Genomic DNA, 22500 nt, shown 5'->3' with positions numbered 1-22500 from the left:
GTTTCACACAGCACCGCAATGTGTCTGTGGCGTTGAGTTGGTAGGCAAGGAGCGATGCTAAATTACATTATCATCTAATTTGCATAATTGGCTATGGCTTAAAACTCAGTGTTTGCGTGTGGATGGGTTTTGTTATAAAACTGTGTGACATATTCTAATGTTTTTATACCTCATTTAACAACAGAACATTAAGTCATTAACATAGGGATGTTGGTTTTAGCAGCAGTAAATGGTGGTGTGTGCGTCTTCTAAAAAAAACAATTATGAGGTTTTCTGTGCACCACGTAAGTGTCCGCTGATTTTAGAGATAATATACACATCTGATATAACACTCAAATTGATTCAGACACCCGTTAAAACGCACAGCCAAGTCAGTGCGTTTGAGAGGTGTTCGGATGAGAGAGAGAAAAAACAGCTGCCAAATATTTCTGTGGCAGTCCAGATTTAATTGTGGCGGGCCACTACAAATAAATGAATGTATGGGAAACACTGATGTAAAGCTGAATGGTCTTCATCGTCATATTTTTCCTTACTGTTTGCCATCACTGGTAACGTTTTGATTAAAATCGAAGAATATAATAGCTTTATTGTAATTGCACTTAAAAAACAAGGTTAATTTTCAGTACAACCGTCAAAGAGCAGACATGCCTAAAAAGTGATTCCAACCACTGTGCCACGAAACAACAATTGCCGTATTTTCCGGACTATAGAGCACACCGGGATATAAGCCGCACCCACTAAATTTTTAGAAGGAAAACAAATATTTTTCCATATATTAGCCACACCAGACTGTAGGCCACAAACATATACGTTGCGAAATGAGTTATTTCCACAGTAAGATTCTGTAAATGGGGCAGCACGGTTGCGCAGGGGTTAGTGCATGTGCCTCACAATACGAAGGTACTGAGTAGTCCTGAGTTCAATCCCGGGCTCGGGATCTTTCTGTGTGGAGTTTGCAAGTTCTCCGGCTTCCTCCCACCTCCAAAAGACATGCACCTGGGGATAGGTTGATTGCAAACACTAAATTGGCCCTAGTGTGTGAATGTGAGTGTGAATGTTGTCTGTCTATCTGTGTTGGCCCTGCGATGAGGTGGCGACTTGTCCAGGGTGTACCCCGTCTTCTGCCCATGTGCAGCTGAGATAGGCTCCAGCAACCCCCGCAACCCCGAACGGGACAAGCGATAGAAAATGGATGGATGGATGAATTCTGTAAATGTTTATACCTTAATTGTTTCCAAACGCTGCCTGTAACATGGCAGTAAAATGCTGATCAAACAAAACAGAAGTCATCATCATGGACCCACTAGCTACAAAAGCTAACTCTCCAATCAGCTAAACAGACTAAATAGCTCCAAAGTGACGACTTGGTAAGTTTACTGAAGAATTACTGAGGAATTTGTGAAAAGAATGCCGTTGTAAGTTAATAATAATTAGACAGACACTCGTAAACATGTTAGCATATTAGCTAATGCTAACAATGCTAGCGTCATTACATTATAATAGCACGTACAGATATGCATAAAAACACTCCTCCAGACACATGGGACGGTTTAGTAAGTATAAACAGTTGTAGTTATATTGTAAAACTTACAACCGTTGTTTGAAGTGATGAATAAAGAATCCATACATGTAGAAACGCTACAGACGACTAGAAGACTGAACGACCCTCTGATTTAAAAAAAAATGCCCAGCCGGTAAATAGAAGGACACAGCATCGGCAGTGGGCAAACTCTCCAAAAGATGGCACCATAGCACAAAAAATAAAATACCCTCTGTGTTTTTGCTTGTTTTTATTTATTATACAATTATTTTTAATATGGCCGCCAGCGAAGAAAAATCCATAAATCAGCCGCTCCGTTTTATAAACCACAGGGTTAAAAGTGTAGGAAAAAAAGTAGCGGCTTATAATCCGGAATTTACGGTACGACTTTGTTCATTTACCTATACCAGCTAGGCCTGGGCCAATATGAAATTTTGCTGGACAATAATGTCCCACAAATTATTGCGGTTAAAATAATATTATTGTCAGCATTATTTTAAGAACAATTTAAGCACTAATGAAATCATAATATATAGTTATAATAATAATAATAGTATAGCAAGTCACTTTTTGGCATGCAATAAGCTCATACTTTTTTTGTGTATTTTCTAACATTGTAGTTGGAAAGTCAACAACTTTTAATGATCCGAAATAAGTAAACAAACAAAAATAAAATAGACTCAATCTGTGTTAGCAAAAATTGCGCTGCAATAAATATTGAACAACTTTTTTTGTTTAAAGTCGATCATTAAAAATTCGGTATATTGGTTTGCTCATCTATGTTGATAGGCTTTTTGATTGATTGATTGAAACTTTTATTAGTAGATTGCACAGTTCAGTACATATTCCGTACAATTGACCACTAAATGGTAACACCCGAATAAGTTTTTCAACTTGTTTAAGTCGGGGTCTACGTAAATCAATTCATGTTGTTTTGTCAGTTTGAAGCCCAAATATTCCCACAATTTGACATTTGGCTTTGCAATCATATTTTTTTTCCTCCTAATTTTCGTTACCTTGCGGTGCTTCTCGCTAGCGACTGGCGAGGCACTTTTGCTGTTGGACACTAACAGTTCCGCCTCCACCCACAGAGACAAAGTCTATGTCTACACTGCAGGCCAAAAAATGTCCCAAATCGGGTTTTTTGAAATCAGATTGTTTTCCAGCTGGATGTTTACAGTGTAAGTAAAATGTGATCTTTATCAGACTTGGACACAGGCCCCAATGTGGCCTCTACGTCACTAGCATGCGATAGAGTGAAAACAAAGGAAGTTGACTTGATTCCGTAAACAAACAAGGAAGTCGCTGCTACTACTACTACAAAATAATAGTCGCCACACCTAAAAAAATGTGTGTTTTTTACGTGAAAATAAATTCAAGTAATATAATGTATGAATTAATATATGTAGTGTAATATATTTTGGAGGATTCTTAATCTTTTTATGGCTGTTATGTAGACGTGGATCTATGTTAGCTTTATTTTTTAACTTACTTACGTAAATAACATCAGTTCCAATCAATATATATATATATTCATATATTACATATAGCCTATTATTCGCACACTGTTGACTCGTGATGCACCGACAATTTGACCGTCGAAAAAACATTTTGCTCACCGAAACTGGATGTTGTGATGAAGTTACCACTTCAGCTGGCACTGCGTCTTTCCCTGCGCACACAAATGACGCAGCGCGCCCAAAGCTGACAAAAAGTCACATATGGGTGGCATTCAGGTCGCATTGCCGCTTAAACTGAAAGTCACATTTGAAAAGAGACTACCTCCTGATGTGGCCTGAATCTGATGTGCAAAGATCAGATTTGAAACAGTTTGGATCGTTTAGACTGGCAAAGAAAAATTGTTTGGTGTGCAGTGTAAACGGGGCCAAAGATTGAGGATGACTACCAAGAGGATTCACTCTGTTCATTTAATTCTGCTATTGAGTGAATGCACTCAGGCGCTGAGAGTGATGCAGTGTGAAACCTCTTGTACCCTGTTTGAAAGCGAGAAACGAAGAAAACAAATACATGCCAATTTATCAATGCTGTCGTTCGATTATTGACTTCTTATCGGCCCAGGCCTTAAGCAAGCGACGTGTAGTGACAGGCAGAACAATTAAATGCTCTTCCACCAGATGGCAGGCGGTACCTGTTGCTATTTGCAAAGCATTCGGTTTGATAAAGAGCCATGAGAGTTTTTAAATGGAAAGTATGTGCCTTGGCTCAGTAAAAGTTGGGAAACACTGCTTTGGATAACCCAAAGTCTCCAAACTGCTGATTTTAGAGGTGTATTTTCCTAAACCAATCCCATATTAGAACGTTTATCTGTTTCAATATGGCCGCCACAGAGTGTTTGTATTCACTGACAATGAAACAAGACAGCAAAGGTACATCGCACCTCCTTTGTTTCTGCAGTACTACACTTCTGTAGGTATTGTGTGTGTGCATGTGCCTCCCACACCTCAAAAAGGAAAACCCGCTTGAGAATACCAAGGAAGGTCATACGGTCATGGTTTGCAGATTTAGCTGACTTGGAGTATTCAACATTCCTCAAGTTCTAAGAAGAGAATCTTGATGCCAAACCGATCAAATGTCTTGCTGTTTTACATACAAACAAGCATTCACGACGGCAGCATACCTCATGATCCTTACAGTGAATGCTCGGAACCAGGATCCAAAGTCCTATTTATTTCTCCAGAAAGAGCGGCGTCTTACGCTATGCAGGTGCAAACTTTTTTTTTTTTGGTGTCTCTTTTGTGTCGTTCTTAGCCATTTCGAAGCTCGGCCCGCTCCAAAGCCTCCACTAAAACAGCATGTTTGCACAGTTCCAAGCAAAAGAAACACTTGTGCTCGAGGGGGGTTGGGGGGAAGTGGGGGATAGAACCCCTGCCACTTTCTCTGTCCCATGTAGGAGCTGGCAGTCGCCAAGCGTAGAGGAGGCTGTGATGTCAGCCATTTTAGGATGGACAGTACAATGTGTGGTACGCCGCCATCTTTCTTGCTTTTTCTTCTTAAGTTGCCAAATGAATGCCTGTAGTCTTGGCGACAGAACTGAAGAAGTTATTCATAAAAAGTGATGTAAAAGGATGCGTGACTCAGAATTTTTTTTTTTTTTTTTGCGGCGCGGCGTGGTTTATTTGTCCGTCATTCATCTGGGCCACAGATAGAAGGCTTTGTAGAACAATGTGCGCTTTTCCACAGCGAGCTGTGCCCTAACACATAACAGGACCATGCAGGAAAACATGCAAAGAAGACATTAAGTGTGTCGGCGTGGCGTCTTGATGGAGCAAGAAGTCTTTTTGCGACGTTTCTTTTAATCAAACCATTGGCTGGGTGGAGCGACAGGTTTATGTCCCTGAGGGGGGGGGGGGAAACTACCTCAGACCTCACCCGAAGTCGCCTGAAAGAGAGCCCAACCTTGAATGGACTTTTCACTGATGTGGCTGGCGGGCCCATGTGGATTAAAGTTTGTCCTGCGCCGGATGCAGTCCGAGGAATTCAGTGTGTATGAGTCTTGAGGTCGGTGGGTGTGGGCGAGTGTCTCGGCAGTGTATGTGTGTGTGGCAAAGTGGGCAAGGGGAGGAGAAGGGTTGCCATGGTAATGTTAACACATGAGTGGCACGACCGACCGGTCTCCCAGTGGACGGGGCTACAGTCATGGAGGTAAAGGGGGTGTGTGTGAGGGGGGGGTTGTGTGTGTGTGTGTGTGTATATTTGAGAATGGGAGAGAAAATGAGGAAGACGAAGGCGAGATGGCTGACAACACCTGCGTCGCAGACGTTCATACGCACAGGCACGTCTCCGTAGTGTGAAAAAAAAAAAAAAAATAGGAGCGCAGACGAGACGAAGACGACTTGAGGTCACATTTTGTCTGGAACTGGACGGCCGGTGCGGACGGCGCTTTATTAACACGGCGCTAATCACCCTGACATCTCCCACTTGTATTTCAGCACACGTATCACTCCAGCCACACACTTATTCATACTGCCGGGCGTACAGTGCCACACATGAAGTAAAACCTGTCTCCATTCTTACATTGGGGAAGAAAAACCACACATCAGTCCCAAAGCGCTTTCACGAAGGACACAGGAGACGTACGGCAAAAGGCAACAGTCGCACTTTTGAAAGCTGACGGCGTCGAGATCACGCCTCATAAATGAGCCACCATTGTGTCCAATTTGTGCAAGACAATAATTGTCTGTCTCCCTGCTTATATTTAGATGTCCAGCTGATCCCCTCGCATTACTTTATTGGACAACCCGGCATAACATTTTCCCTCTAGACACATTTTCTGATCTTTCAAATGGATCTGTCATGGCGCTTCCCTCTTTACCCCGTTTATAGTCAAATTTAACAACAACAACAAAACATGCGCGCATCACTGTCTGGGCAAATTAGCCACAAAACAAATGTTATGAGAGTGAAGGATTGCTTTCTTTCAGTTTTTTGAGCTCAAGTGCATCAAGAGACTCCTTGCCAGTTCAAAGAGAAAAGATTTGAGCACGTCGAAGGCGCTAAATGTTGCCGAGGTGAGGAGGGAGTGTGTGAGCGTGTGTAGACGCCCGACTAGGAGGTGTCAGCAGGGAGGAATATTGAAAGAGCGCCGCCTGTCATCGTCATCAGTCATCCTCACGCTTCTACTCCCAGACGTCTGAGTCTTGTCGTCCTTTGTCCTCCGTCTTCCTCCAGCCTCCATGTTCTCCTTCATGTGACAGGCGGCTTGGTGCAAAACACCAATTTGTGTTTGTTCGTGTCAACTGTAGCTGACCCAATAATCTGGGAGTGTCTGAATCAGTGGGCTGTTTTGAATTAAATGTTAATGTCTAACAACCACTTTGCAGCTCCACCTCTCTTTCCGGTGGCGGCGGCTGGAGAGCGGCCCGCGTTTTTCACGTTGTAATATTCTAATTGCTGCAGCAGTTTATGAAGTGATGAAAAAACGCCCGTGCTGCGAGCGGTGGTAGAAGCACTCAGCCGTACTAAAGTGCAGATTATAATGCAACATTAATGACATGTAAATATAATATTGTTATGGAAATGACAGCGTAAAAGCACACCTCCTTTTAAATCGTAACACTGCTATTAAATCAAGGCTGAAGGTATAAACCACACTGGAATTGAGTCTAATCCCATTTGGAGGGGGGAACGCTTGTTTTTGAACGGCTCAGGCTGGATTCGGTTTAGCAACAAGGCCGTGTGCTTTCTCCGAGGTGCATGTGACACCCTGTGGGGACAGTGTTGTCCACCTTGTCAAGCAAACACAAATCCTGGCTTTTCACAGGCGACATTCAATGGCTCCCTGTCTTGGGAAGCCCTTGTTTTGTGTCGAATGGCATATCGTGCTCTCCGGATAAAGCGGGGCCATTATTTTGATAGGTGACCTGACTCTTTATGTAGCGTTGACAACTGTTAGCTCGTCTCTCTTGCGGAGTGAGCTTTTTAACATTTGAATGTGGCCGTTGTAAAACCACCTTCTCTGTCTGTCCATTTCTATGCCAGGTGCTCCACACTCTTTCCGACTACACAGACACACATTTGGGTTTTGTATTTCTTGGACCGGTGGGAGAAAGCGAGGCAATTGAAAAGATACTTATTTATCAGATTTGGGCTAAAACGGTACAAAAAACACTACCTTGCGGTGTCATCTGAGGTGCAGTCAGGAGAGTGGTGCACACGCCAACATGGCCGCATGTATTCTAAGACTCTCCAAATCTCTACAAGACGTACACCCCAATTTTGACTCCGCTGTAATGAAATAGTAAAATAAGTCTATTTACTTTGATTAAGTAAAAAAAGATAATCAAACATTTTATCTCCAAAAATAATTTTTATGTATTTATTTACAAAAAAGGTAGTAGCACTACACAGTGCAATAGGCCAGTATATATTTTCCCTTTCTTTACACAAAAAAAGTAAAAAAAAAACTGTCTTCATTTACACTAACGTGAACTAATTTCTAAATATGGACAATGTTTATTCTATTTTCCTAACAAGTTGCATCACAAACAAACACTGCCGTTTTACACAATGACCCGCATGGTCTTTAACATGGCGGCCACCTCGCTCTCCCCGTCTCTTAGCGAGCCCTGGCCAGCAAAGCACGCTGGCTGTGATTCATCAGCTCGCGAGAAAAGCGATCGCATTAAATAATGATTTTTTAATTTAACGTTTGTCTTTAGTATGTGCATGAATGTATTTAAGGAGTAAGCGCTCGTTTAAAAAAAAAAAAAAAATAGATGAATAAAAACGTCCCCTATTAACTGTCCGTCTGGGAACCGCAGAAATACCATTGGAAGTGTCTTTAAAGTAGACCAAGACAATGAAGAGTCTCATAATAATAATGATGATAAAAATAATAAAGAACAGTGTGATTTATTTAAAACAAAAGCACATGTCTTTGAACATAGGATAAATAATTTCAGAGGATTGCGGTCTCAATTCTGAGCAAGAAAACCATGATTCATATTTTATAAGCTCACTAACGTCATTACCTAATTTCAGTGATTGGTTGTGACGCATGTGCATGTAACTTTTATGCACAAAAAATTGAGCAAAGAAAATGAAAAGCAAAACAAATATGTTTAGAATTACTAGCAAGTGATCTTTTTTCTGTCGCTTCCTTTTGTATTTTTTAAATGTCATCAGCAAGACAGCAGCCTCAGTGCTTTCAGATGTGTGTTTGTGTGTGGGGCGGAGGGTGGAGGTGGACACGAAGACCAGAAAAGTCGCAAGATTTGCCGGTAGTCTCTTTCATTGAAAAACAGAATCTATTGGTTTCAAAATTTGAACTAATCCCTTACTAGTTTAAATGCTAAAATGACAACAAGACGTCTTTCCCCAATCTAAATTTGTGTAAAGACATTGCTGTCTGACCAACCAAGCTATTCAATCGTGCACATTGAACTAGGGCTACAACAACGATTAATCGATTAAACCTATGAATTCGATTAGAAAAAAAGCTGTGATTTATATTCTGTTGCTTCGATTAATCGTTTAAGTGTAACTAATACAAATCAGGACCACAAGGAGTTCATTTAGCTTAAATGCTGACATGAATACAAGACACGGTAACAATTCCAAAATAGAAGTTGTCTCAATGATTTGAGTACTTTTTGATCACATTCAACAACACAATGATAATAATGACGTGATCATTTTAGTCACAATATCCGTCATATGAAATGTTCATATTGTTGCATCCCTAAAATCCTCATGAGGTGTCTTAAAAAGCAGAGTTACAACGACAAGCTACATTCAGATAGTCCCATTATGTGTATGGAAGCGAGGTAGCACTAAATCTATTTTTGGTCCATATTTAGCAAATAAATTAACGTATGGGAAACACTGGAATAGTTTTGAAGTAGAATTTGTACACAGAATTAAAACTGAAACGCGCTACATCCCTGTTGTGCAAAACAAGCCTTGGGATTTTTACTTTGTTTTTAAAAAAGTTTCACAAACAGTCAAAAAAGTAGTAGAAATTATCTTAGGACACTTAGACTTTTACGCACACACATGCACTCAAACTGCTTGTATAAACATCTTTAGAATACGTTTATGAATTGTCCTACGTAAGTAATGGGACAGGGGGATGCATTAGCAGTGCAGTAAATGTTCTGATCATCAAAGACTGAACTCTCGAGTAAGTCCTCCATTTTTACTTGAAAACTTTAAAGGCCTGGCAAGTTTTAAAACACCATTGTAATTGTAAACAGCGTATAAAACATTTTCAGTTTGAAGCAGTCAGTGTACTTTGAACATGTTATTTAATTGTGAGAATAATCTGGAATACCTAGGAAGACCTTCCTCGCCTAGGAACAACATGCAAGCCCCACAGGGAAGAAGGCCAAACTGAGATCCGAAACCAGAACCTTCATGCTGTGTAGCATCAGTGGTAATGGCCGAGTGTCTTTGTCTGCATCTACAAAGAGAATATTAACAGCTAAATGTGGTCAGCGTTGATTTGTCGCTCCAAAAGCATAATGGCATCTTTCATACAGATGTTTCAGATGTGCATGACTCCGTCCGTCTGTTGCATGAACACACTTGTAAATCTTTTGTTCAGTGAACAAACCTTGTGTCCTGAGCAGGGGTTAATTGAGTCTTCCATCAGAGGATATCATGACCTGTCTGCCAGCACAACATACAGCGCGCGCCTGCATCGGGATGCAGTGACCCGGGATTACCGCATAAGATGCTGGTGACCTAGTTGTTTTTTTTGTATTTGTATTGTTTTTTTTTTAATTATTTTCTGTCAGAAAGCAGTAGTGGTAAAATAAAACGGTACCAAAAACAAGTAGTCTGTCACCGTCTGGGTCATTGAGTGCTGTCGGTCATTTGAGGGTTTTAATTCAAGAACAGGTTCATCTTTAATTTACCAGTTAGTCCGCCGTGGTGCATTGCTGCTTTAATATGAAAGTGCTTTTTAGTGCGTCTACAGATGCCACGTGATCAAGAGACACAATATGTAACTATATAACCCAAACATTGTTATACAAAGTGTTGAGGTGAAGACTGATCTCGGCAGTTTGTGTTTATTGAATGAATGTTGAATTTCTGCTCTCAGCGGCATGATGAGCTCACCAGGTGAGGTTAAACGGGAGTAATACGGATACAGTGAGGGATTCACTCTCCCAGGCATGCCACACGTCAACAATTTTGCTGTCCCAGAAAAAGAAGACAAGGGAAATATGATTGGAGGTTCTGCGTGTGTCACAAGTTCATGCGGAGGGCAGAGGGTGAAGAATTTACTTCTTCTTTTTTCCCCAGTATTTTTTTCTTGTCTATTACTTTCCATTCCTAACAAAGATTACAGCCAGCTGTATTACTGATGTGAGAGTAGCCACAGGTTTTTTGTTTAGTTTTTTTGCCCTGCAAATTTGAATATGGTGAGAAACATCTTTTTCACCTCATAATAATACAGTTGGAGAAAGGAGAGAAATTCATGACTGGAGTGTTATAAGACAGTGGGTGAGGTGTGCACATGGATTTGTGCATTCAGCATGTAGTGTACTTTGGTTGTATGCATGCTTTTGGAGCAAATGCACAACATAATCATTTGAGCCTACGGAATTAGTTTAGAAAGTATTTAGAATGTACACCTCACAACCTTCTACTTTACTTTTCAAAGGATATAATATGTTTGCTCTTTTGTGCAGCAAAATAATATATTATACTTTTTTTTTTTAACTGTCGTATTGATACATATTATCAAATCAAAACATCAAGCCACTGCATTATTTTCACTTCAAATTATCTTAATTCCATTTTATGGCTACATTATTTCGTCAAAGCCCTTTGCAAATGCACTCAAAATAATTCAACATTCCTTGTAAATTTGTTTGCACAGTTTAAAAACGTTCCATATTTTAAACAACAACACTTATTACAAATGGTCACCTTTTTTAAAGTCTTTATATGACAATTGATTAATTTTGACTGCAATTGTATGGCACTAAGCCAGACAAAGAAAGCCAATCTGCATGAGGCCACTGCAAACTACAATCTATGGATGTGAAAATTTCATATCACGCTTATTGTGACCAAAATGATCATGATTGTAGTTGAATGTGCTCAAAAAGTACTTATACACTCTCGAATCTTTGAATTGTTTTTTTAATAAATATTAAACAACACACACCCTACTTTTCCTGGTAGAACAAATACTAAATATTGTTCTAAAAGCCAAATTATTTTTATTTGAGTTTTTAAATATGTTTATCTCCTTTTGTTTTAGTTTGTGAAGGTTTTAGAATCTTCTTAATGATAAAGGCAGAACAAGGGTTGTTGCACGTCTGGTTTGTTACATCACGTGGGTTCACTTCCTGTTGTAGACACGCCCTTTTTTAGTTTGAAGTAATCCATTCATTAGTTTGTTCGATTAATCGAATAATCTGATAAAACACATTTTATAGTCTCAATGCATATTTTAGGGGAAAAAATGCACATCATCAACATTGAATTTGCACTTTTAGCATGTGTGCGCTAATGAAGAAACAAAAAAAAATGGATTAGTCGAAGCAACATAATATAAATTGTAGCTTTTGTGTAATCTCTTTAATTAATTTATTAATTGATTCATCATTGCAGCCCTAATTTAATGTGCACAAGTGAATAGCTTACTTGCTCCGACACCATTGTGTTTATACAAGGCTAGATTGGGAAAAGACGTCTTGTAGTCATGTTGGCATTTAAACTAGCTAGTGATTAGCACACTAGCCGCTTTGCCAGGAAATACACATAATTACTATGAGTATCAAAGTGCGGTAATCAATCAAGGAGTTACAATAATTACAATTTTAAACGTAACACTAACCATTGTGAATTTTACAGCGGTTTATCATTAATAGCAATACACAATTGTCCATATATCATTTGATCTTTGTTTATGTAGCCTCTTGTATTGGCTCCTTTTTAGTGTGAAGGTGTTTTGAAGTGTCTCTCAAAAAATGCTCACACAGCTAAGAGCCCAATAAGTTTATTTTGTTTCATTGTAATAATTGAGATTTGAACAAAAATAAATTCTACAAAATAAAAAATGAAGTTTTGAGGCCCATTGTATGTTTCAGTACAATGAACATCCCATCCCCTCTTAAAAATAAACACAGAAAAATACACAAGCCGGTGTGCATATTTTTTGTATAATTTTACCTGCAGACAATGTAAACCAGCTGGAAAGGTTGGATACATGCGGCACTATCAATCAAGAGCAGGGGTAAAACACACCCCACTCAATAGGTTGAAAATCCCTGAGGAAGTGTGCCGCTAATATTTATTCACTGATAATAACTCCTTTCCTTGTGGGAGCCAGGTGGCATCTGGCAACAAATATCCCGCTCTCATTCAAAGCCTGCAAATCACATTACTTGGTCTGCACTTTGGCTATAGTCAGCACACCAGCCTACACTTTAATTACGATTTTTTTTTTTGCGTCCTTAGTATCATGAAGCTTTGCTAAAAATAATTCTGTGGACGCATGCCATTAATAATTAGCCGAGCCAACACTAAGGCATCAGTTAAAGAAAACAACAAATATGGCAGAGATGAGACACTGTCATTGTTGGCTGTGTGTTGATTTTCATGGTCTCTTTTTAAATTGATAAAAAGTGACAGAAGTCTGAAAATCCAAGTAAATAAAACACTGACAGGTGATGTTGATTGTGAGTGTGCGTGCGTGCGTGTGTGTGCGCGCGTGTTGCCCCTAGCCCTGTATAGTCACTTGCATTTCAAAAAACACTTTTTTTTCCCAAAGAATAGTCAGACAAATCGTCAATGTGATGATGCTTTGATGCTATCAATAGCTTTTTAAACAATGGTGTAAAATATCGGCTTTACATGGATATAGAGTGCTGTAATTTGATATAAGCTTCTTTTATTTTAGGTAAAAGGAAAAAATGGCCCTAGAGGTGTTTTACTTCAATGCTGTGATTGTAGAGCAACACCACCTACACTGTCACACTGTATTTCCACCTACACGTATTACTGTGAGTGGGGATATTCATGGCTTACTCTTCTTATCTGTTGTGTATAAATACTTTGTGTGTACAGTATTCAGGTTGGTTTAACAGCTGCATCCTACGACTTCTGCTCAAATACTATTTAGCTACAACCGCCGCATTATTTTGACTGACTGATCTTGTTTACTGTCTGTTGCATTACACAGGTTCCCAGGGAGCTTTTTGAGTTGGACAAGGGTCCTACAGCAGCAGAAGGCATGAAGCAACATTGTGGCTGATCCATGACACTAAACTCCACTCGCCCTCTGCTCTCATCAAACCGGACAATCAATCACTGTCTCAATCCCATCGCCACAAAGCTGCACAATGGCCAGCAAGAGGAAATCCACTGTGCCCTGCATGATACCATCCAAATCCAAACATGTGCGCGAGGAAATCATACTGGGCTCGCTGCCAGAACTCCTACCAACAATCCCAGAAGACGGCATACTCAGCATCTCTGGAGTAGAGTCTGGCCATGTCTTTCACAGCTTATCCAAATCTGAATGTGGTAGCGAGGTGCAAAAAGGAGGTACATATAGCTGTCCACCATGCTTTTTCGAGTCCAGAGATTTAAACTATTTTTTGGATCACATGCACAACTGCCACTTAGACTTCAGGGCTCAGTCCACCTTCTACTGCCTGAACTGTGGGGTCTCGGTTGTTCGATTTGAGGCCCTGGCTCTGCATAATGCTAACACTCATCCTAAGATCATGGAGGGATTGATGACCGCCTCCCTAAGTGTCAACAAGAGGGATGGGGTCACAACGGTGGAGCAAAGCCTCTTTACGGACAATGAAGACGACTACAGAGAATCTGGAATCTCCCTCAGCAAAACCCCTATTGCAAAGATGATGAAAGCCAAGGGAGAGCACAAAAAGATTGTAGTATCTCACACCGTGGAAGTATTGAAGAAAGCCAGCGGGATTGATGTGGACCCCAACATCCTGACAAATGTGCCTGAACTCCAAAACGGGGCTCTCAGTATTCCTGGTGCCCAAGCTATGCCGAGATCAACTGTTAGTCACATGATTGCGACAACAGTGTCCAACCCAGTTTTTCACCAGCACACTCCCTCCTTGTACTCTTCCCCCTCCTCTGATTCCAATAAAGACTTTCCAAAGGTGATGATCCCTCTTAGCAGCATCCCCACCTACGATGCCGCCATGGATACCAGCAGCTTTCTTAAGACATCCTTTGGCAAGTTTCCCTACCCGACCAAAGCTGAGCTCTGCTACCTGACGGTGGTGTCAGAGTTCCCTGAAGAGCAAATCAAACTGTGGTTTACTGCCCAAAGACTCAAGCAGGGCATAAGCTGGTCTCCGGAAGAAATAGAAGAGGCCCGGCGAAAGATGTTTAACACCGTGTTCCAGGGTGGAGCACCGCAAAAGCAACCTGCCCCCCAGCGTCATGTCAATCACTTTGTTACTCACCACACGATCACAGCTTCTCCAGGTTCAAAAGGACCAAACTTTAACATGGCCAAAGTCCCTTATGGCGGCATAAGAAACAAACCTGTCATAGCCAAGCAGGCCAACATGTCGACTAATCCTCACGTCACAAGGGTCTCGTACTCTACTACGATTCTCCCTCAGAAGGTCCCATCTGTTCTCCGAACAACACAGCTACTGACCAGGAGTATTCAAGCCCCTGCAGATCCTGACAAGAGCAACGGCCTGGATGTGGCGGCAGCTGGAAATAATCGCAGCAGCAGTAGCAGCAGCACTTGCAGCAGTAGCAGCAGCATCACCAGCTATTCCAGCAGCAGTAACGGTGGCGAGAATGTCAAATGGAAAACGGTGCATAGCGGAATCCAGACCAACGGCGTCAGCAGCTTTGCTGCCTTCTGCGCCGACATTAGCAATAACGATTTGCACTGTATTGCCACCGCCAACGACAAACACAACAATTTACAGACGGGACCGGAGAACAGCCACGCCGTCACAAATAACACCAGCAATGTAAATGTCTCCTACAACAATCATAACAGCGTCACTCCTCAAGAGCAGGCTGAAACCTTGGGGAAGGATCAGCAGCGCAACATTCACAATAGCAGCAGTATTACCGTAGAACACCCCGCCTTGAAAGACAGTGTTCCCCGCCTGAACCACGCCAGCACTTCCCCCACTCAAAGCACCAGCACCACCGTCATCACAAAAACGAGTTCATCAGTGATGGATGAGGGCAAACGCAACAAGGAGTTTAGCATAAAAGGCATGTCAATCTTGCAGCAACTCATCAAGGAAGACGACCTTTTTACTGGAGACAGAAGCTGCTCGGAGCTGAAAATTGAACCCATCAAGATCAACTTCAAGAGGCTGAAAATGAATGAAAGTGAGAGCACAGCTGAGATTGCACATCAAGAACACAAATCAGAGATAGCCGAAGGGTCCTTCTCACCCCCCTGGGCCAACAAGAGCCCCCAGCAGCTGCGCATCCTTCGCCAGACTTTCTCCGGCACACGCTGGCCCAACAGTCAGCAATACGAGGAGTTAAGCGTCCAGACGGGCCTTCCCAAGTCCGAGGTGGTGCGCTGGTTCAGTGACAGCCGGCACAGCCACAAGAACGGACAGCTAAAGTGGCTGGAGACCTACCTGCGACCCCCAGTGCAGGCAGAGGAAGCCAAAGGTCAAGGAGACGTCGAAGCCAATTCACCGGCTGCCAAAAAGAAACTTCTTGAGCAAGACGTGAACAAAGCCCTCGAAGGAGACGCAGGACTAAACACTGGCCAGCGGGTTCTGTGGCAGAGTTCAAACTCACAGCTGCGGGGTCTGATGGGGTCAGAGGGGAGCATCGAGCTAATCAAAGCTGAGACTGCCGCACAGCCGGGAGTCTTTAAGGACCCCTGGCCAGAGAGAGTAGAGGACCACCACCAGCAGCTACCTGCCAGTCAGCCACTCATCGAACAACCCAATGATGCCAATAAGACCAGGTGACTAGAACACTCTAATTTCTTTCATAACATTTTTTTTACGTGTATGTGGTGAGCAAGTGCACCTCACAACCAGGTGCTTCTACATATGTTTGAATTTGAAAGGTAACTGCACTTTTTTTGGAATTTTCGTTCACAATCATTTTGAGAGACATGATGATGGATGTTTTTTTTAATGCATTATAAGTATTAAATAAATGCGATCGAAAGTCAGCTTACAAAGGAGCTTATGAGAGCCGCTCAATTCTGCCTATAAAGCCCTTAAAAAACATCCAAATACATCCATTAAGTTTGTATATACCTGGTGTAAGTATATATGTAATGTAGTAGCGGGCAAATTTATAATAACATTTAATATTTACGTATTTTGCTCATTTTAAGCATACGTGGCGCATTAATTTCAAAAACATCACGTTTGCTTTTTTTTCTTCATCACTGATTACTACTCACTGCAGACTTAATGAGAGCCAACAAATGTAATAAAACATCACTTACTATACAATGCTTGCTGTCATTAGGATGCCGACTGCTCGGATGTTCATATATTATCATTTAGATGAAGAATGTCTCTGAATCCTCGCGAAGAAACGGGATGTGGGGAGGGGGGACAAAGCATCTTTTCGTTTCGTTCTCGCCATTTCCGGATCCTAAATGGCTGTCTAAGTGAACCAACTTGTTTGAGTACGTCCTCAGCCATCTACTTTCCAGGTGAGATGCATGATTTATGATTTACAATACATTTCCACGGAGCAAGGAAGCGAGCAAACACCTTGCCAATCGATCATGTCGAAATTGTACACAAGCTTGTTATCACAGCGCCGCTATAAATAGTTTGTCTGCGTTAGTGCTTATAATAACAATATCACTAATACTTGGTTAATATTCAAGTCACGAAATGTAACTGGAGTATTTTTTTGTGGTTTTTGGATGGTTATTTATTGGATTTTATAGGCATTAAAAAAATACATCCGTAATGTCTATCATAATGATTGTGAACGATAGGCAACATTCCAAAAAGAAGTGCAGCTCCCCTTTAAGTTCATTGCATTTGTGTTTACTCTGGTACTCACAGTTATCGTAGGTCAGGGTGTCTTAAGTTTTTCTATCGAGGGCCCCATACTGAAAAATCAAAACACAAGGTGGCCATATTGTAGGGATGACACGGTACGATATTATCACGTTATTAAGGCCACGATACGATATTATTGTGGTATATGTCCAAAACCCTCCAAAATGTTATAGTGTGTAAAATGAAGTGGCGGGAATGTTTAGGATGAACTCACTTACTATAATTGAAAACAAACATAATGCTCAAAGGACCTAATCATATTTATTACTAAACATTTATTTTTAAGCACAAATAATAGTGCAGGCACATCCACTGTTTCAAGCAAATATATAAAAAACTAGCTGAGTGTGTTCAAAGTGACAATGTAAACATCCAGTGTAGCAAGCGGTAGCAAAGGGAGGATGGATTTAGGATTTATCAAATAGCTTTTCAGTTTACTCGTACTTCCTGCGGTGTAGAGTTGTTTTTTGTGATTTCTCTCTGTGCGGTGTGCCATGCCTGGCTGGCTCTGTGTCCCCCTGGAAACGATCGAGACCCAAGTGGTGCGCTTTGCTTTGCAGAACGCAGACTTTCTTACCTACGCCAAAAAGGTTATGTTTTCGCCAGGGTTGGTTTGTGTGTTAGCAACATAACTCAAACAGTTGTGGACGGATTTTGATGACATTTTCAGTAAATGTAAAAAAAAAAAAAAAAATCCTCTTATCTACTACGAGTACGAACACACTTCACTTCCTGCTTCACTTCTAGACCCGGCCAAAGCTAAATCGCCAGAATAAAACTATACCCACCAAGTGTTCAATTGATACGGTCACACATCACGGAGATATTATGAATACTTTGAAACCGCAATATCGCGGTATCAACAATACCGTTACATCCCTAACACCCAGTAAACTTAACCATTGGAACAATGAAGTGTATGATTTGATCACTTAGAACTCTCTCCTTAAATGACATTTACCGTTTTTACTAGGGATGTGCCGATCGATCGGCCACCGATTAGTATAGGCTGTTTCGCGTGAAAAAGTATGTGCTGGCCATTGCCGATTAATGCTTTTTAATGCTAATCCCCTCTGACTGACATTCTATTTATTTTCAGTTCCCCCGCTGACAAGCGGCTAGCAGCCAATTGTGTGTCTCCATAGACAGTGTGGAGCTGCTTCCCTAAGTTACCGTGTTTTTTGGACTATAGAGGGCACCGGTATATAAGCCACACCCACTAAATTTCAGAAGAAAATTATATTTTTCCATATATTACCCGCACCGGACTATAAGCCGCAGACATATATGTGAAATGAAATGTGTTATTTACTCAGAATTATTTTGTAAATGTTTATTTACAACCCTTAATTGTTTCCAAACTGTGACTGTAACACAGCAATAAAACGGCGGATGAAACAAAACAGACGCCGTTGTCATGGACCCACTAGCTGAACAAAAAAGTCCATTGTAAGTTAATAATATGAACACAGACACTCGTAAACATGTTAGCGTATTAGCTAATGCTAACAACGCTAGCTTCATTATATTATGATAGCACGTACAAATATGCATGAATACACTCCTACAGACATCACACGGTTTAGTAAGTAAGAATTGTTTTCGTTATATTGTAAAACTTACAAACGTTGCTTGGAGTGATGAATGAAGAATCTATACAAGTGGAACCGCTATGGACGGCTCAAAGAAGGAACGGCACTTGTACATCCTCTAAACGGAAGAAAATAACTGCGGACATTCACCCGGGAGCACCTGCAGTGAGCAAATTCGTCCAAAAGATGGCGCCGTAGCACAAATAATACCATACCATTTCAGTGTCTTTGTTCAGATCTGGTCAGGATGCCACCCGAGCGCCTCCCTAGGGAGGTGTTTAGGGCACGTCCGACCGGTAGGAGGCCACGGGGAAGACCCAGGACACGTTGGGAAGACTACGTCTCCCGGCTGGCCTGGGAACGCCTCGGGATCCCCCGGGAGGAGCTGGACGAAGTGGCTGGTGAGAGGGAAGTCTGGGCTTCCCTGCTTAGGCTGCTGCCCCTGCGACCCGACCTCGGATAAGCGGAAGAAGATGGATGGATTGATGGATGCATGTGTTTTATAAAAACTATTTGCATTATGGCTGTCAGCGAAGTGACATCCATAAACTAGCCGCACCGTTTTATAAGCCACGTGGTACAAAGCGTTGGAAAATAAAAATGAGCTTTTGTTGTAGCAAATAAACTGTATATATTAGTATCTTAAGTTTCATTATCAAGTAGTGGCGGACAGGGTTTTACATTTTACACACCACGAGCAAGCCAGGAGCAGGCATGCTAAAAGCTAACTACTTAGCTAGCTTTAAATAATATCAAGAAATAAGTGCTTAGTAAAGTTCAGGAAGTGTAGATATAACTATGTTACAGCAGAGAGTAAGCAGTTATTTACAGGAAATTAACAAGTAGATTATTAGGATTTAGATAGAGGATAATATGACAACTGTTGGTGTGTCAGCAGTGTCACAGTCAGTACATGACATGCAAGAGGAGGATGCGAGCCATAAATTGGTGGTGTATGATCAAAACTAGAGCAGTCTGACCAATATTTCTATTTTCTTAAAGTCATTTTTTTTTTTTTTGTTAATGTTTGTAAACTCACAGAATAATTTCCTGGACACAGGAGTACTTTGTGAACAAAAACCAAAGGATTTAAAAGAGTTTTTGTTTTGTTGTTGACTTAGTTTTGATCAAACAATAGTATGTAATAAAAGAGAATAAGGAAGTAGGTTAAATAGTATGTTTGAATGTTGTTAAACTGTCAATAGCACTTAACAAAAATACATTTTAAAATGTACAGGTAATACATGTGATTGGTATCAGACAATCTCACTCATGGATGAGAAAGACTCGGAATTGGCAGCATAAAGCCTTGATCTGACCATCCCGAATTTTTTAATTTTCTTCGCTTTTTTTTTACAATCTTCCTCACTTATGACTTAATTACCATAACAGTGTGACTTTATTCCTGTAATATTATGCAACTATTCTTCGAAATAATATTTCAAGAATTGCAATTATATTTTTTTCTTGGGTTGTTTTGACTTTTAATAGTTGGGTATTACACATCTCAAATTACTTTTTTCTCTTCATACTACTACAACTAGCCTTGCAAAATTCCAACTTTTTTCTCTTGATATTATGACATTATCTACTTAATATTTTCACTTTATATTCTAAAAAAAGTAATTGCTCTTTTGTTCCACCGTTTTCTCATTAAATTGTGTTTTTATAATGCGCAGAGAGATTGTAAAAAAAACAACCAAGAGCTGCAAATGTCCTCACTTTGGACACCGCTGGGTTTGGTTAATAATCTAAACAGTCCATAGGTGTAATTGTTTTTTCTTCTATATGTGATGTCAAAAATCTGAGAATGTTTGTTATTTTTGGCTTGCTCCTTTGGGGACATCAAAGTCTGCACCGGTTTTGCTTTTATCCTCCGCCAGGTCCGACAAGCACCAACAAGAGGTTGTGTTTTGCTTAGGGTTTGCTGGTTCATTAGTTTAGGTTGGTTAGAAGATAGATTCTCAAAAGAAAATGTGGTTATTGAGAAACCTCAAATTACATGTGCACCAAGTCTCAAAACAACTGATCAGAAGTGTTCTATTTACTCAGTGGTTGTTGAAGCTTTTATTTTGGGATTCTCCCTGTGACTTCTTTCAATGGGGTTATGTTTAAAATGTCATGTATGGAACAATGATGGATAGATACCCAATTAATCTCCAAGAAAAACATGGCACGGAACATCAACACCCTGCAGCAAAAGATCACTGATGTCATTGCCATGGCGGATGAGGCAATGCTAAAGCGAATATGGCAAGAAATGGAGTAACGCCTTGATAGGCTTTGTGCCACTAATGGTGCCCTTAAGACTTCAAATTTTTCCATACATACTTATTCATTAAGGCAAAATAACTTTCTCATATTACTCATTTTGTATTTTTTCCTCAGATTTGACAAATCATTTGCTTTTGTGATAAAGTTTAATGATAAAGATAATGTTTTTGTACTAACATGTTTCAGTAATGCTTTTTCTAAAACCGGGAAACACTGGATTACGCTTGCAGTTTTTTTTTCTTTCTTTACAGTTAATGGCTTGTTTTGTCATTTTAGTTTTAGTTTTTTTTAACATTAGATTCAATTAGGTGTCGTTCAGATTATCAGATTGCTATTCTGCTATTCATCATGTTGTCCTTCTTGGCTGTGTCTCAACTCGAAAACTATTATCAGTACACTTGAATATTTACACTAGTGTACTGAGTTCCTGAGGGTGCCAATTTAGACCGTGTAACGCTGTTCCTGCCGATGCGCACTTTTAACTTTTCAATAAGCGAATATATATATATATATATATATATATATACACATGTGTGCGTGTGTGTGTATATATATATATATATATATATTATTTTGTTTTAATTTATTTTTATATATATATATATATATATAATGTGTGTGTATATTATGTGTATATTTATATATATGTGTATATATATATATGTGTGTGTATATATATTTATATTTATATATATATATATATATATATATATATATATATATATATATATATATATATATATATATATGTCTTAATAAGATTATCCAAAAAATAGTGCTCGATACCGTGGTAGAGCGCAATATATGTATGTGTGGGAAAAAAATCACAAGACTACCTCATCTCTACAGACCTGTTTCATGAGGGGTTCCCTCAATCATCAGGAGATTTTAATAGAAGCATTCACATACCATGGTTTATATAGGGCACAGAGTGGGTAGGTACAGGCTGGCGTAGGGGCGTGGTGATTGGCTCATGTGTTACCTAGGAGGTGTTTCCGTCTGTGACGGCATGCTGATACAATTTCGCTGCAACTGCCGCAAGAAACCTGATTACCCTCTCAACGGGGGGTGCTTACAAACATCAGTCGTTTACCAATCAAAGGTAACACGCAAGGACATTAACACATCTGACACATATGTAGGATTAACCGAGGGAGAGTTTAAAACCAGATGGAACAATCACAAAGCTTCTTTCAGGAACCAAAACCTGCGGAATACTACAGAACTCAGCAAACACATTTGGGACCTCAAAGACAATAATGTTGAATATTCAATAACATGGCAAATTATTGCATCCAGCACACCTTACAATAGTGGTAATAAAAGATGCAACCTATGCTTGAAAGAGAAACTGTTTATTATATACCGTCCAGACCTGTCATCCCTCAACAAGCGCAGCGAAATTGTATCAGCATGCCGTCACAGACGGAAACACCTCCTAGGTAACACATGAGCCAATCACCACGCCCCTACGCCAGCCTGTACCTACCCACTCTTTGCCCTATATAAACCATGGTATGTGAATGCTTCTATTAAAATCTCCTGATGATTTAGGGAACCCCTCATGAAACAGGCCTGTAGAGATGAAGTAGTCTTG

General features: G+C 40.4%; 1 protein-coding gene across 2 annotated transcripts in view; it reads left to right on the top strand.

Annotated features, from left to right (window-relative positions):
* The window catches only part of zhx3a (zinc fingers and homeoboxes 3a), a 39779-nt gene that overhangs the window by 6705 nt on the left and 10574 nt on the right, over nt 1–22500 (top strand). The window contains exon 2 of one of the 2 annotated variants that reach the window (XM_061923880.2): nt 13203–15968. In XM_061923880.2, coding sequence (XP_061779864.2) covers nt 13363–15968 — 2606 coding nt within the window. In that variant the 5' untranslated portion in view covers nt 13203–13362. Of the gene's footprint in view, nt 1–13202; nt 15973–22500 lie in introns of those variants that run through there. The other variant, XM_061923881.2, reaches the window with a different exon arrangement.

This window comes from Nerophis lumbriciformis, linkage group LG28 (assembly GCF_033978685.3).
Source record: "Nerophis lumbriciformis linkage group LG28, RoL_Nlum_v2.1, whole genome shotgun sequence".
Taxonomy (NCBI): Eukaryota; Metazoa; Chordata; class Actinopteri; order Syngnathiformes; family Syngnathidae; genus Nerophis; species Nerophis lumbriciformis.
Note: the sequence above shows the minus strand (reverse complement) of the source record. Positions and strands in the feature narration are given on the sequence as shown.